This window comes from Salvelinus namaycush, chromosome 35 (genome assembly GCF_016432855.1).
Source record: "Salvelinus namaycush isolate Seneca chromosome 35, SaNama_1.0, whole genome shotgun sequence".
Lineage (NCBI taxonomy): Eukaryota > Metazoa > Chordata > Actinopteri > Salmoniformes > Salmonidae > Salvelinus > Salvelinus namaycush.
Window position 1 is genome coordinate 7,937,218 of NC_052341.1, and position 16,744 is coordinate 7,953,961.

At 43.0% G+C, this 16,744-nt stretch overlaps 2 protein-coding genes across 2 annotated transcripts in view; one reads left to right on the forward strand and one right to left on the reverse strand.

The window, feature by feature from the left end:
* Window positions 1-5,876, reverse strand: part of LOC120029755 (tetraspanin-15-like) — a 34,789-nt gene extending 28,913 nt beyond the window's left edge. Inside the window, exon 1 of the mRNA XM_038975024.1 lies at window positions 5,749-5,876. Within this exon, the coding sequence (XP_038830952.1) occupies window positions 5,749-5,832 (84 nt within the window). The 5' untranslated portion in view covers window positions 5,833-5,876. The remainder of the gene's footprint in view (window positions 1-5,748) is intronic.
* A 93-nt stretch (window positions 5,877-5,969) lies between these two features.
* On the forward strand, window positions 5,970-15,885 carry LOC120029380 (neuromedin-K receptor-like). The gene is made up of 6 exons (XM_038974606.1): window positions 5,970-5,991; window positions 10,366-10,690; window positions 12,719-12,913; window positions 13,561-13,711; window positions 14,959-15,155; window positions 15,726-15,885. Exons 2-6 carry the CDS (start codon window positions 10,488-10,490, stop codon window positions 15,883-15,885), a joined length of 906 nt encoding a protein of 301 aa, XP_038830534.1. The 5' UTR covers window positions 5,970-5,991; window positions 10,366-10,487.
* The last annotated feature ends 859 nt before the right edge of the window (window positions 15,886-16,744 follow it).

Consider the following 16,744-nt stretch of genomic DNA (forward strand, 5'->3'; position numbering starts at 1 on the left):
CCTATTGTCCTGTAGCCCATCCCAGCCTTATGCAGGTCTACAATTTTATCCCTGATGTCCTTACACAGCTCTCTGGTCTTGGCCATTGTGGAGAGGTTGGAGTCTGTTTGAGTGTGTGGACAGGTGTCTTTTATACAGGTAACGAGTTCAAACAGGTGCAGTTAATACAGGTAATGAGTGGAGAACAGGAGGGCTTCTTAAAACCTTTCTGAAATCCCCATCCCGGATCCGGGATTTCTGTCATTAAAAACCCTGACTAGCATAGCGTAGCCTAGCGCCAGAGGGTAATCATAAAATATAATTTCATGAAATCACAAGGGCAATATTGCAAAACACAGCTTAGCCTTTTGTTAATCCATCTGTCGTCTCAGATTTTGAAATTATGCATCTTATACCTACAACTAATCAGTGTCTCTGGGTCTATGAATGTCTGTTTCCCCAGGTGGCAGGTGGGCCACAGGCAGCTGATTGGACAGCTTTCCCCACTTCAGGGCCAATTAGATTTTCTCTTCAAACATCAATGCAGCAATTCGGGCTTTGTTAGTAATTCAAAGAAACTGTCTGTTCACATAATGCCAGAGGTTTTAATTGCAAATAGAACACTGAGCTCTGCTGTTGTGATTGTGACTGTTCTGGTGCTACAGGTGGTCGGTAATTGAAAGAGACACACCAAACAGCTATGAGGCGGCACTGCGTTCTGAACTGAGATTGATACCACAATGTAGGCCTACACAGGAAAGTACAAGGCATTTCGATCCCTTGATACCAGTCAAAATGGAGGGCGCTATATGTGGTTGCTAGGTCAAACACCTAATCTACATGCAAACACCCAAGGGAGGAACAGAGTTTGGCAGTAAACAGGCCATAGGCCTATAAAGTACTGTATAATACAGTCACTATAGAATCCATACAAAACACGATGGCTGTCATTCACAGTGCCTTTCCCTTCCCAAAATTTTTTGCAGTTTTGAAACTGCAATAAAAGTGCAGTAACTGCAGTCGACTGTGGTATTTTGGACGCAGTAATTGCAGAATAACTGCAGTGTGAAGCAGTTTAACTGCAGTTATACTGAACTGTAACTGCAGTTACACTGAAAAAAGTACTGCAGTAAAAAAAAAAAGTTATTTTGGATGCAGGATTTGTATACTGCACTCTGACCGCAATTTTTTTCTATAAGGGTTTGTATTTGTTTCTGTGCTCACAACACAATAAAATGCTGTCCTAATGTCAAACAGACCATGTGGAATTGTGCACCAAAGGGTAAGGCAGCTTGTCTGTCGGTCTAGACAGGTACAAGGGACCATGACCTCAAGTTGTTGTGAGTTGTGGAAGTTGTAAATTAGTGGTATCTAAAAGGCAGTACTCAAAGACTGCTCGTACGCATGAGTGTTCATCCAGGACAAAAGTAAAATATACCCTGCCCTGTCCTCTCACTGTCCTCTTAACATAAGCAATTTTAGTGGAACAAAATACCATCCTTGGTTCTATTCATGAACCTCTTGATAATAGCGACTTGTTTTCAATTACTTTATATGGCATGAAGGCAGGCTACTAAAAGCATCCAAGATGTAAGCATTGACGTCAGAGTCCGAACGTTTCGGTGACTGTGTGAGTGCATTAAGCATCACTACGAGATATATTTAACAGGACACTCAAGGCACATAGAATAATTTGTGTTATTTTAATTGCTGAGGACTATTTCTAATGATAAGAACCTATTGACTCGCATGTGCATCAGATAATCACGTCAAATCCTTAAATGAAACACCTCCGTAAAAGGCATTTAGCTTCTCTTCTTTGATATCTGGGTCGTAGAATAATATGTTTTGCTACAAATACTAGATTTTTTCCCCAGGTCAAATACTGTAAAATAATAATAATATCCATATCTAGTTGTTGAGCAGAAACACACACTGTTGTTTAAAACAATACTGACAAATCCATAATCCAATACCTATCTGGTATTAAGAGGGGCTAGCACGTTGGCTAGCACGTTGGCATGGCACTGTGGATTCTCAACAACCTCCAGGGGTACACATTCATCAGCATGATTTTGTGGTCTGACTCTCTACTTTACCATTCTTCCCTATGGCAAAGTACTCAGTAACTGTATCAACAGTGAGCAAAAATAATAAAAATAAAACTAATAAAGCATGTTTCTATTAAAGAAAATGGACATCAGCAGAACTCCCACTATCCATGCACACACTGAAGCCTTGTGACTATTGCCATAGAGTCAACGGACTGGAACACCCTGACAGAAATGCCTGCGAGGAGAAATCCAACAGATTGGTGAGAAAATAATGTGGGAGGTCCATGCAGCCTTTTGTTTATGTTCACAGGAGGTTGGTGGCACCTTCATTGGGGAGGACGGGCTCGTGGTAAAGGCTGGAGCGGAGTCAGTGGAATGGTATCGAATACATCAAACACCTGGTTTCCATATATTTGATGCTATTCCGTTCTGGACATTATTACGAGCCGTACTCTCCTCAGCAGCCTCCTGTTGAAGGCTCCTAACATGTGTATGCCTGCTCCCTGATGGCTCTGCCGTCAAGGAGCAGCGAGGGCAATCAAAATACCATTCCTGGCATTAACAAGCCCACAATACGAAACATGAAATTATAAATAATTATTGGACTATAGGCTTTTCGTGCAGGATTCCTGATGGATGACCTGCAGGATTTCCTGTCAATTTTCCAAACACTCAAAATCACAACAATGGGTGAATTCGTCACTGAATGCAGTCCCTTCTTTGAATAACTCTGTTTGATTGTTCAACATATAATCTACTGTGTGTACAATAAGTCAAAAGATATTTCCAACCAACTTTAACTTAAAAAATGTGTTATGTTGCCAGACTTGGCAGGTTGTTCCGAGCCAATAATAAATAAATAAAATATATATTTATATAGATATGTGTGTGAGAGAGAGAATGTGTGGTAGAGACAGCACTAAAGATGCCCACATTTGAATCCATTATGCCCAGTAGTGGCCCACACAGCCATTATCAACAAAATACTGTGTAGAAAAATTGTTAACCCTAACAATGTAGAAACCTTGGTCTGTTCAGGCTCAAACCTACAGTTGAAGTCAGAAGTTTACATACACTTAGGTTGGAGTCATTAAAACTCATGTTTCAACCACTCTACAAGTTTCTTGTTAACAAACTATAGTTTTGACAAGTCGGCTAGAACATCTACTTTGTGCATGACAAGTAATTTTTCCAACAATTGTTTACAGACAGATTATTTCACTGTATCACAATTCCAGTGGGTCAGAAGTTTACATACAAGTAAGTAAGTTGACTGTGCCTTTAATCAGCTTGGAAAATTCCAGAAAATTGTGTCATGGCTTTAGAAGCTTCTGATAGGCTAATTGACATCATTTGAGTCAATTGGAGATGTACCTGTGGATGTATTTCAAGGCCTACCTTCAAACTCAGTGCCTCTTGGCTTGACATCATGAGAAAATCAAAAGAAATCAGTCAAGACCTCAGAAAACAAATGTTTAGACCTCCACGAGTCTGGTTTATCCTTGGGAACAATTTCCAAACGCCTGAAGGTACCACGTTCATCTGTACAAACAATAGTACGCAAATATAAACACTATGGGACCACGCAGCTGTCATACCGCTCAGGAAGGAGATGCATTCTGTCTCCTAGAGATGAACATACTTTGCTGCAAAAAGTGCAAATTAATCCCAGAACAACAGCAAAGGACCTTGTGAAGATGCTGGAGGAAACCGGTACAAAAGTATCTATATCCACAGTTAAACAAGTCCTATATCGAAATAACCTGAAAGGCCGCTCAGCAAGGAAGAAGCCACTGCTCCAAAACCGCCATAACTACAGTTTGCAACTGCACATGGGGACAAAGATTGTACTTTTTGGAGAAATGTCCTCTGGCCTGATGAAACAAAATAGAACAGTTTGGCCATAATGACCATCGTTACATTGAGCAAAAAGGGGGAGGCTTGCAAGCTGAAGAACAACATACCAACCGTGAAGCACGGGGGTGGCAGCATGTTGTGGGGATGCTTTGCTGCAGGAGGGACTGGTGCACTTCACAAAATAGATGGCATCATGAGGGAAAGTTGTGGATCTATTGAAGCAGTATCTCAAGACATCAGTCAGGAAGTTAAAGCTTGGTCGCAAATGGGTCTTCCGAATGGACAATGACCCCAAGCATACTTCCAAAGTTGTGACAAAATGGCTTAAGGACAGCAAAGTCAAGGTATTGGAGTGGCCATCACAAAGCCCTGACCTCAATCCCATAGAAAATTTGTGGGCTGAACTGAAAACGGCATGTGCGAATAAGGAGACCTACAAACCTGACTCAGTTACTCCAGCTCTGTCAGGAGGAATGGGCCAAAATTCACCCAACTTATTGTGGGAAGATTGTGGAAGGCTACCCGAAACATTTGACCCAAGTTAAACAATTTAAAAGCAATGCTACCAAATACTAATTGAGTGTATGTTAACTTCTGACCCACTGGGAATGTGATGAAAGAAATAAAAGCTGAAATAATTCTCTACTATTATTCTGACATTTCACATTCTTAAAATAAAGTGGTGATCCTAACTGACCCAAGACAGGGAATTTTTACTATGATTAAATGTCAGGAATTGTGAAAAACTGAGTTTAAATGTATTTGGCTGAGGTGTATGTAAACTTCCAACTTTAACTGAATTTGCTTTATTGAAACCAAAGATGGACTTTACAGGGTGAAACATGGACTGTTTCACCCTGTACAGTCTATTTGAATAACTGAAAACCCCTGAGCAATGATTATTTCTTTACTCTCTATGCAAAGCATCAATTTAAGGATCACCAATAAATATTTTCCAAGTAAATTTGGATTCAGATCATCCATCAAGATCACAAAACATTGGTTCCATTGAACTGTTGAAGAAAATAACCATGAAAGACATGTATTGCTTGTTTAACTAATTTAAAATGGCAACCTTCTGAGAGTATAGGGGGCATAATGCACTTTGTGCACTAACAATTTATTCACAAGCCATTGTAGATCTCATTCTACTGACAGATAAAATAGGGTGGACTATAAAGATATCCTATGCACTAACTCTTCTCATGCGTAATCCTCTATTTATCCAAACATAACATGGCATTTATTAGCACTTATAATGTCGGTCACATGCCCTTCGAAGGCACACACTGTAAAATGTGCATTCCATTAGACTCAGGAGTGAGGCACCAGCAAAAACAAACTATATAGCAAATTAATACCCATGGCATTTAGTTTAGCAAATAGTATTTGGTGTATTGGCAAATAGCAAATGCTCTAGAAAATATGACATTCCATGAGACCATCTATAGGCCTACTTTTTTTGTTTGTTATGGTAACACGGTAGTAGGTAGGGAAACCTATGTGATATTCCTTCAAATTAATCGCGTGTATCATGGCAACCGTAGCCAGTGTGCAAAATGTCACTTCCAGAGGGTGTGGTTACGATACGACGTTCAGATCCCTATCAAACCACCAGCCCCAAAATGAACAGTGTGTAGACTACAATATCGGACACCTGTCGATCCAAACTAACTTTTAAGTTATTAACAATCCTAATAGGCTATAGGACAATATTTTGTGTTTCACAAACACCAGCAAGGGTGAATATTAATGTTTTTTTGCGGAATGCGCGAGTCGATTTTTTACGCCCTCTGTTATTTGCATAGAGTCTGCCTGTATTTGGCGACACAGGGGATATTAAGCATATACTACTCACCCAGAAGATAGTGGAATATACAATGAGGGCGAACTTTAGGAAGACGTAGGAGAACTTCTCACAATATCTGACATCATTGGACATGTTTGATCCCTCTTTCGATTCCGAATGATGAACTTCCTGTTTCTCGTCCCACACACCTGGAACTCTGTTAAAGCACCACCTGCCAGCAGTAAAAATATTTTTGACTGATAGACAGAAGCCCCAATTAGGACACTGCGAGGAATGAATGGGAGCACTTCTGCCACCGTGGCTTCTGTTTTAGTTGGGTAATTTAGTCGGTTTACTTCACAAGTTTCCATTTTTGCGTTTCCCTGAAAGTTCCTGTATTCCAGTTGTTAAGGCAACATATGACGTTTTATGTTGCACTGTTGGTAGACATTCAAAGATGTAGTCTAACGTTTCTGACATTACAGACCAAAAATATTTACTCTTAATGAACCTTTTAGTATTTTGTTATATGGATGTAGGCTACATTGTATATAACACCTGGTTTTAATATAGGCCTATACCAATATTATTGTTGCTTCCCCTGAGTTATAGTTCATATAAGGAAATCAGTCATCTGAAATGAATTAATTAGGCTTATCTATAGATTTCACATGACTGGGAATACAGATACACATCTGTTGGTCACAAATACCTTAACAGAAAGGTAGGGGTGTGGATCAAAAATCCAGTCAGTATCTGGTGTGACCACCATTTGCCTCATGCTGCACAACACATCTCCTTCGCATAGAGTTGATCAGGCTGTTGATTGTGGCCTGTGGAATGTTATCCTACTCCTCTTCAATGGCTGTGCAAAGTTGTTGGATATTGGTGGGAACTGGGACACGCTGTCATACACGTCGATCCAGAGCATCCCAAACGTGCTCAAAAGGTGACATTTATGGTAAGTATGCAGACCATTGAAGACCTGGGACATTTTCAGCTTCCAGGAATTGTATACAGCAGATCCTTGCAAAATTATCATGGTGAAACATGAGGTGATGGTGGTGGATGAATGGCACGACAATGGGCCTCAGGATCTGGTTACGGTATCTCTGTGCATTCAAATTGCTATCGATAAAATGCAATTGTGTTCTTGTCGGTAGCTTATGCCTGCCCATACCATGACCCCATACCATAACCCCACCGCCACCATGGGGCACTCTGTTGACAATGTTGACATCAGCAAACCGCTCGCCCACACAACGCCATCTGTCCGGTACAGGCCATCGAAGGTGAGCATTTTCCCACTAAAGTTGGTTACAACGCCGAACAGCAGTCAGGTCAAGACCCTGGTGAGGACGATGAGTACGCAGATGAGCTTCCCTGGGACGGTTTCTGACAGTTTGTGCAGAAATTCTTCAGTTGTGCAAACCCACAGTTTCATCAGTTGTCCGGGTGGCTGGTTTCAGACATCCCACAGGTGAAGAAACCGGATGGGGAGATCCGGGGCTGGTGTGGTTACACGTGGTCTGCGGTAGTGAGGCCGGTTGAACGTACTGCCAAATTCTCTAAAACAACATTGGAGGGGGTTCATTGTAGAGAAATTAACATTACATTTTCAGGAAGCAGCTCTGATGGACATTCCTGCAGTCAGCAAAGAATTTGAGAGAAATAAGCTTTTTGTGCGTATCGAACATTTCTGGGCTCTTATTTCAGTTCATGAAACACAGGACCAACACTTTACATGTTGTGTTTATATTTTTATATGTGGTTATTTGTATAATTGTCTATAGATGGGAAAGCAGACAATGTCACGCTAACGATGCACACGCTTCAATTGGGCAGAAGTCTGTGAGTTGTGATTCTGGATGGCTAGAGAGCTACCAATAATGACAAGAAACTGCCATGTGGGGAATTGTAAGTAGCTAATTTCAGCTAGTTTCATCTTGTTCTTAATACCTTAATATGTCTTTTTTTTTGGTGTTTTGGCAGATTATGTCAATACTAATGTAACCGATGTGAAATGGCTAGCTAGGTAGCGGTGGTGCGCGCTAGCAGCCTTTCAGTCGGTGACGTCACTTGCTCTGAAACCTTGAAGTAGTGGTTCCCCTTGCTCTGCAAGAGCCGTGGCTTTTGTGGAGCGATGGGTAACGATGCTTCATGGGTGACTGTTGTTGATGTGTGCAGAGGGTCCCTGGTTCGCACTCGGGTCGGGGCGAGGGGACGGACGTAAAGTTATACTGTTACACTAATATGGCAAAAATTCACTAGCTAGATAACCAACTGCAACGATATATTTGCAAGACAAGTGCTCAATGTGCAAATGTGTTTGTTTTCAATAAACATTGGAGACTAAATATAGTTTAGATGTTGTCAACCATCTAAGCCAACCACATCCGTTTTGCCCCATAGTTGTGCACGTATCGGTTTTGTTGCTAAACAACCAACCCATATATAGCGGGGATGGGCATCTGGGGGCCTCGCGGGCATCACTTTTGAAGGCCCTCTGATCAATTTCCTTGTAGTAATCATAATCTAATTACCGCCTGGGGGGTCCCCATTGATTTTGTTAGTCAGTCTCACTCAGATATCATATTAAAAACTGCAAACATTTCTCTCCACCCTATGGCAAGATGTGTGGAATTGCAAAGAATTTACTGTAAAGCAGCTGGTGGCTCAAATGCCGCACATTATGATGAGTTCAGAATTATTTGTTGCCCCCATCCCAATCAAAGTTGCCTATGCCTGGTCTATAAGGTACTGTCAAATGCAAATGTGCTAGGGTAGGCCTACTGTCAAATGTGATATGGTAGGCCTACTGTCAAATGTGATAGGGTTGGTCTACTGTCAAATGTGATAGGGTTGGCCTACTGTCAAATGTGATATGGTAGGCCAACAGTCAAATGTGATATGGTAGGCCAACTGTCAAATGTGATATGGTAGGCCAACAGTCAAATGTGATATGGTAGGCCAACTGTCAAATGTGATATGGTAGGCCAACAGTCAAATGTGATATGGTAGGCCTACTGTCAAATGTGATGTAGGCCTACTGTCAAATGTGCTAGGGTAGGTCTACTGTCAAATGTGATATGGTAGACCTACTGTCAAATGTGCTTGGGTAGGCCTACTGTCAAATGGGATATGGTAGGCCTACTGTCAAATGTGGCAAAATTAGATACTATTATGAATTTAGACAAACCAAAACTTGAAATTCATGCAGAAAGATCTTGCCCATTTTTCAATACCATGTCAGCAGAGTTACTTTTCAGAGAAAATTGGGAATTTCACAACGTGGCTGAACAATATTTAAGGAATTTTGATCTATTTTAACCAAGGTATTCTGAAAGAAGTCTGCTGAACCACTAGACCATGTCAACAATTCTATCCTTCTGTTTTGCCTGGATGGGAGGATTCATCACAGATCTATTTTGATTCATTTTGGCTGGCTGGTGTTTATCTCATGTATGGATGGTACTTGGATGGTACCCAGACAGTGGATTCAATATTGTTGATTTCAGACAGTGAGTTGAAAGACACTATTATAAAACCTTTTCTAGCCAAATACTGTATTGATTTTATGAGTTGATTCAGTTCTGGCAAGCTACTTGAAATAGAATGGCACTTATCTGGTATGCTGAGCCTGAGGCATTGGGGAGTAGTTGGACTCTGTAGCCTCCTCTGCATTCAGATATCATGTTTGGCTTTTGAAAACAACCCGGACATAGCACTAATCCCCAGACGTGTATAATCTAATATCAATCAATATGATATACTATAAATAGACAGAGAGTTATGTTAATACATGCATGATGACCCCGGTCTGCTCTGTGGTTACCTCCAGAATTAATTCCATTATGTTAGTCAAATCTCATAAAGGAATAAAACTACCAAATTGAGGGCTAACCCAAAATATTCTAATGCTATGCTACACTAATGCAATAAATCACTAATGGCTTTAACCCATTTGCAATGGAAAGTTGATACCTGACGAAATTGCCAAATGTCAGACTACATGGCATCAATAGTGCAATATTAACCCATGGGTTTGAGGATATTTGGCCACATGGTGTCATTGTGGTTAAATCTCTTCACCACTATCACTTAGAATGAATGGAGCCATTTGGCTGAAAGAGCCCATTGCAGACTAATGCCACTCCTATCTGTGTGCCTGTTTTGCTTCATTGTGTTCTGCATGTTCCTGGACCTCTTTTGTGTGAGGCTATATTTGTAGGCTATATGTTATTGACAGCACTTCTAAAATCAGATGCTATTGTTGAAAGTGTGCATCTGTGCTATCACAGCTGTTGTATTATACTGAAACGTCAAACGCTACACTTTGATTACATTGTAGGCTCGTGCGCACATTCCAAACCGCTAGCTCTCCAATCACCGCTGGCAGCTCAGCTTTACGCACGCGCCACTGGCAATGCTGACAAAATTCTGTGGCCATGAAGCGCATTTCAAAAATAGCAGGAGAGCCGGAGAGGGTCCTTGGACTTCACAACACCAGAATGGTTTTGAAATTGTGATTTTTGTTCAAGAAGCGGACATCGAAACTAATCATTCATTGCCCAAAACGCTAAAGGGATTTTGTCTAGTGTGATACAGAGATGGATACAACAACGTCGGAACCTGTCAACCTCTCAACAACCATATATTTTCAGGGTTATGGAAACAAGACGACAGACAATCGTTTTAAACAGCCGGATTGGCAAGTGGCATTGTGGGCAATTGCTTATTCACTGATAGTGATTGTGTCCGTCACAGGAAACGTCACTGTAATTTGGATAATTTTGGCCCACAAAAGAATGAGGACAGTGACTAACTATTTTATAGTAAATCTTGCATTCTCGGACTTTTCAATGGCTACTTTCAACACTGTCTTCAATTTTGCATATGCTACACACAACGACTGGTACTTCGGGTTGGGATACTGTAGGTTTCAGAACTTCTATCCCATCACAGCAATATGCTCAAGCGTTTATTCTTTGGCAGCTATTGCGGTTGACCGGTAAGAACATACAACGAGCCTTGCTATTACGTGAAACAGACTGCTCTAGTCGACACCTATTCTGTTGATATCGGGACAATTCGTATATTATTCTGCATATAACTATGGATCTATACTATTTAACTTTTGTGTTATACATTGGCTTAAAATCTCTCTCTGTTTCTCTCCCACTCGTCCGTGTGTGTGTGTGTGTTTTCACGATATTAATGACATTCAATCAGATATTTCGTTAACAGCCGGTTAATTCTGGTTGCAACATCACCTTGAAATCAGCACCACATCCTTTTTGTATTCAATTATAAATATGTTAATGAGTTCAAACTACGGTTGTATTAGAGACATTGTTGTTTTCAAAGCTCTCATGAACAGAAGTTATGTCATGTCATATAAACTCATCAAAAAAAGGAATCGTCCCTTTTTCAGGACCCTGGTCTATCAAAGATAATTCGTAAAAATCCAAATAACTTCACAGATCTTCATTGTAAAGGGTTTAAACACTGTTTTCCTTGCTTGTTCAATGACCCATAAACAATTCATGAACATGCACCCGTGGAACGGTTGTAAAGACACTAACCGCTTACAGACGTAGGCAATTAAGGTCACAGTTATGAAAACATAGAACACTAGAGGCCTTTCTACTGACTCTGAAAAACACCAAAAGAAAGATGCCCAGGGTCCTTGCTCATCTGCGTGAATGTGCCTTAGGCATGCTGCAAGGAGGCATGCAGATGGGCAATAAATTGCCAGGGCAATGAATTGCAATGTCCGTACTGTGAGACGCCTAAGACAGTGCTACAGGGAGACAGCACAGATAGCTGATCGTCCTCGCAGTGGCAGGCCACGTGTAACAACACCTGCACAGGATCGGTATATCCGAACATCACACCTGCGGGACATGTACAGGATGGCAACAACAACTGCCCGAGTTACACCAGGAACGCACAATCCCTCAATCAGTGCAATAGGCTGAGAGAGACTGGACTGAGGGCTTGTAGGCTTGTTGTAAGGCAGGTCCTCACCAGACATCACCGGCAACAACGTCGCCTATGGGCACAAACCCACCGTCGCTGGACCAGACAGGACTGGCAAAAAGTGCTCTTCACTGACGAGTCGCAGTTTTGTCTCACCAGGGGTGATGGTTGGATTCGCGTTTATTGTCGAAGGGATGAGCTTGACACCGAGGCCTGTACTCTGGAGCGGGATCGATTTGGAGGTGGAGGGTCCGTCATGGTCTGGGGCAGTGTGTCACAGCATCATCGGACTGAGTTTGTTGTCATTGCAGGCAAACTCAATGCTGTGCGTTACAGGGAAGACATCCTCCTTCCTCTTGTGGTACACTTCCTGCAGGCTCATCCTGACATGACCCTCCAGCAATGCCACCAGCCATACTGCTCGTTCTGTGCGTGATTTCCTGCAAGACAGGAATGTCAGTGTTCTGCCATGGCCAGTGAAGAGCCCGGATCTCAACCCCATTGAGCCCGTCTGGGACCTGTTGGATCAGAGGGTGAGGGCTAGGGCCATTCCCCCCCAGAAATGTCCGGGAACATGCCTTGGTGGAAGAGTGGGGTAACATTTCACAGCAAGAACTGGCAAATCTGGTGCAGTCCATGAGGAGGAGATGCACTGCAGTACTTAATGCAGCTGGTGGCCACACCAGATACTGACTGTTACTTTGATTTTGATTACCCTTGTTCAGGGACACATTATTCCATTTCTGTTAGTCACATGTCTGTGGAACTTGTTCAGTTTATGTCTCAGTTGTTGAATCTTGTTATGTTCATACAAATATTTACACATGTTAAGTTTGCTGAAAAGAAACGCAGTTGACAGTGAGAGAGCGTTTCTTTTTTTGCCGAGTTTATTACAGAATGAGGACCCTCCCATTTATTCATCATGACAGTGAGATTCTGATGAGTGAGTCACCAGGGTTTTCAGAACATTTCAGTCTTCAGCGGTCTAAGCAGCCAATGACATGCACTGTTATAGGTCTCTTACTGTACCTGACCTTTGCTTGGTTCTCTTCCACAGATACATGGCCATAATCTACCCTTTGAAACTAAGGCTATCCTCCACATCTACCAAGATTGTGATTGGTCTCATCTGGGCGGTGGCATTCTCCCTGGCATTCCCCCAGTGTTACTACTCTGTCACCGAGTACTATCCACAACGGACTATCTGTGTGGTCAACTGGCCTGATGACTATGGTGTGAAACACCATCTCACGTGAGACACCCACAGTAGCGTTCTCAGTAATGTGTCTGTCTAGATCAGGGATGGGCAAATCCAGTCCTCGGGGGCCTAATTGGTGTCACACTTTTGCCCCAGCCCCAGCAAACACAGCAGACTCCAAAAATCAACTAATCATGATCTTGAGTTTAGAATGTAATCCGTTTAATTAGCTGTGTTTGCTAGGGATGGGGGGAAAGTGTGACACCACTCCGGACCCCAAGGGCTGGTGTTGCCCATCTCTGGTCTAAATGTACACTCTTAGAAAAAAGGGTTCCAAAAGGGTTCTGCGGATGTCCCCATAGGATAAGATAACCCTTTTTGGTGCCAGGTAGTACTCTTTTTTTGGGGTCCATGTAGATTAGAACCTTATGTGGAAAGGGTTCTATATGGAACCCAAAAGGGTTCTGCATGGAACCAAAATGGGTTCTTTGAAGTGTTCTCCTATGGGGACAGCCAAATAACCCTGTTTGGTTCTAGATAGCACCTTTTTTTTGTCTTCTTTTCATGGTTAGAAATACATGCTTAATTCTTTTTATGTTCAATACTTCAAAGTCTCTAATAGAAAGGGATGTTTAAAGCCCAAGCCCACATTATCACATATTTGTGTCTGTAATACTTGACCTTCAACATCTGTCTCACAGATACCAGATAGCTTTGATCATACTGATCTACCTGCTCCCCCTGCTGGTGATGTTGGTCACCTACAGCCTTATTGGCCAGACACTGTGGGGCAGTGAGATACCGGGGGAGGCCTCAGATCACTACCAGAACCCGATCCAGGCCAAACGCAAGGTCAGTTATGTCACATTGATGCAAAGCCTTGACTGAATAGTTCATAAGAACCTGTGTTTTTAAAAAGTGTATCTCTCTATTTACTGAAAGCACTGCGTCCAGTATTCTACCAGTATGGTCATTGCATTTGCATACCAAATAAAGACAAACACTTCAAATGCTTGAGCTGCACTAAATCAAGCGCTTAGACCCAGGTCTGGTGCATGTATATGCCATGGTATCAGAGATGCTTTGCTGTCTCAGTGTGTCGTCTCAGTGTGTTGTGTCGTCTCAGTGTGTTGGGCTGTCTCAGTGTGTTGGGCTGTCTCAGTGTGTTGGGCTGTCTCAGTGTGTTGGGCTGTCTCAGTGTGTTGGGCTGTCTCAGTGTGTTGGGCTGTCTCAGTGTGTTGGGCTGTCTCAGTGTACTGGGCTGTCTCAGTGTGTTGGGCTGTCTCAGTGTGTTGTCTCAGTGTGTTGGGCTGTCTCAGTGTGTTGTGTTGACAGTGTGTTGGGCTGTCTCAGTGTGTTGTCTCAGTGTGTTGGGCTGTCTTGTCTCAGTGTGTTGTGCTGTCTCAGTGTGTTGGGCTGTCTCAGTGTGTTGGGCTGTCTCAGTGTATTGTCTCAGTGTGTTGGGCTGTCTCAGTGTGTTGGACTGTCTCAGTGTATTGTCTCAGTGTGTTGGGCTGTCTCAGGGTGTTGGGCTGTCTCAGTGTATTGTCTCAGTGTGTTGGGCTGTCTCAGTGTGTTGGACTGTCTCAGTGTATTGTCTCAGTGTGTTGGGCTGTCTCAGGGTGTTGGGCTGTCTCAGTGTGTTCTGGGCTGTCAGTGTGTTCTGGGCTGTCTCAGTGTGTTCTGGGCTGTCTCAGTGTGTTCTGGGCTGTCTCAGTGTGTTCTGGGCTGTCTCAGTGTGTTCTGGGCTGTCTCTGTGTTCTGGGCTGTCTCAGTGTTCTGGGCTGTCTCAGTGTGCTGGGCTGTCTCAGTGTGCTGGGCTGTCTCAGTGTGCTGGGCTGTCTCAGTGTGCTGGGCTGTCTCAGTGTGCTGGGCTGTCTCCGTGTGTTGGGCTGTCTCAGTGTGTTGTGCTGTCTGTGTGTTGTGCTGTCTGTGTGTTGTGTTGTCTCAGTGTGTTGTGTTGTCTCAGTGTGTTGTGTTGTCTCAGTGTGCTGTGTTGTCTCAGTGTGCTGTGTTGTCTCAGTGTGTTGTGTTGTCTCAGTGTGCTGGGCTGTCAGTGTGTTGGGCTGTCTCAGGGTGTTGTGTTGTGCTCCCTGTAGGTGGTGAAGATGATGATAGTGGTGGTGACGACCTTCGCCCTGTGCTGGCTGCCCTACCACATCTACTTCATCCTGGTCAGCTTCAACATTGAGATCTACATGCAGACGTATATCCAGCAGATCTACCTGGCCATCTTCTGGCTGGCCATGAGCTCCACCATGTACAACCCCATCATCTACTGCTGCCTCAACCAAAGGTAAAGCTAGGCCACATCACAACCAAAGGTACAGCTAGGCCACATCACAACCAAAGGTACAGCTAGGCCACATCACAACCAAAGGTACAGCTAGGCCACATCACAACCAAAGGTACAGCTAGGCCACATCACAACCAAAGGTACAGCTAGGCCACATCACAACCAAAGGTACAGCTAGGCCACATCACAACCAAAGGTACAGCTAGGCCACATCACAACCAAAGGTACAGCTAGGCCACATCACAACCAAAGGTACAGCTAGGCCACATCACAACCAAAGGTACAGCTAGGCCACATCACAACCAAAGGTACAGCTAGGCCACATCACAACCAAAGGTACAGCTAGGCCACATCACAACCAAAGGTACAGCTAGGCCACATCACTACACTCATCTTTTGGCAGTGGTATGGTACTGTATCATAGATTCAACAACCTAAAACCCACATTCAAGTTGATTTTTTTTTAATGAAGCAGAAATGCAAGAGATAATTCTGAATGTTTATCAAAGTTAGCTGGCTAACTTGCTGATCTTGCTTTTTGATATTCCCATTGGCATCTCTCTTTTCTAGGTTTCGCTCGGGGTTCCGTCACGCTTTCAGCTGGGTCCCTTTCATCAAGGTGTCGGAGGAGGACAAGATGGAGCTGCAGCACCCACGGACCTTCAGGATGACCCGCAGCTATCGCACTGACAACACCAACAGCACTGTGGTCCGCCACAACTCCACCTAACATGATGACCACACCCCAGTCAAGCTCAAGAAAAGCTGAGGACATGAGGACATGATAAAGCTCATGAGCTCAGCTGCTAGGAGAAGTGAAACAAATCATGTTATTATTGTGTACAGTCCGTCAGTCAGTCGCCCCAAACACCTTTATCGTCACACACACCAGATAGGTGCTGTGAAATGTGTTATTTTACAGGGTCAGACATAGAAGTACAGCCCCCCTGGAGCAAATTGGGGATAAGTGCCTTGTCAAGGGCAGGTTTCGTTTACTGGCCCAACACTCTAACCACTAGGCTACCTGCTGCCCCAATGGGAAGGTAGAATAGGAAAGAGAACTCCCATGGTATAAGCACCAAGCCTTATCTGTTGCAGTATTAAGGTAGTATTATTATTTGTGTTGTTTTAGCGTAATATTGGTTCATGTTGTTTGTCACCTGACTTTGTAGACCATATTGTGAAATGTGCAAGTGAACCCAGTTTTAAATATTCACTGAAATATCAATAACTGATGAAAGAGACAGATAAATTAACACACATCGTACTTTGTTAATAGTACAGAAATTAATGATGGGGTAACATCTGCTGCAATATGATTTGAGGACTGTGATATTTTTTTAAACTACACATAATATCCACAACTGACTTCTGAACTATGAAATCACTATCTCCTGTGACTGTTCTTGGGGAAATGAAAGTTCTCCACTAGAATATACTGTGTTTGAGTTTATTTTTACAGGGACAGTGCACATTAATAAACGTTTTAGTAAAAGTGCCAATTTTAGCCGGCTCATTGTCAACCGTAGTCCCTGGGCAGATTATTATTCCAATAACAGTACAGGCAGACAATGAGCAGTGAGCACTTG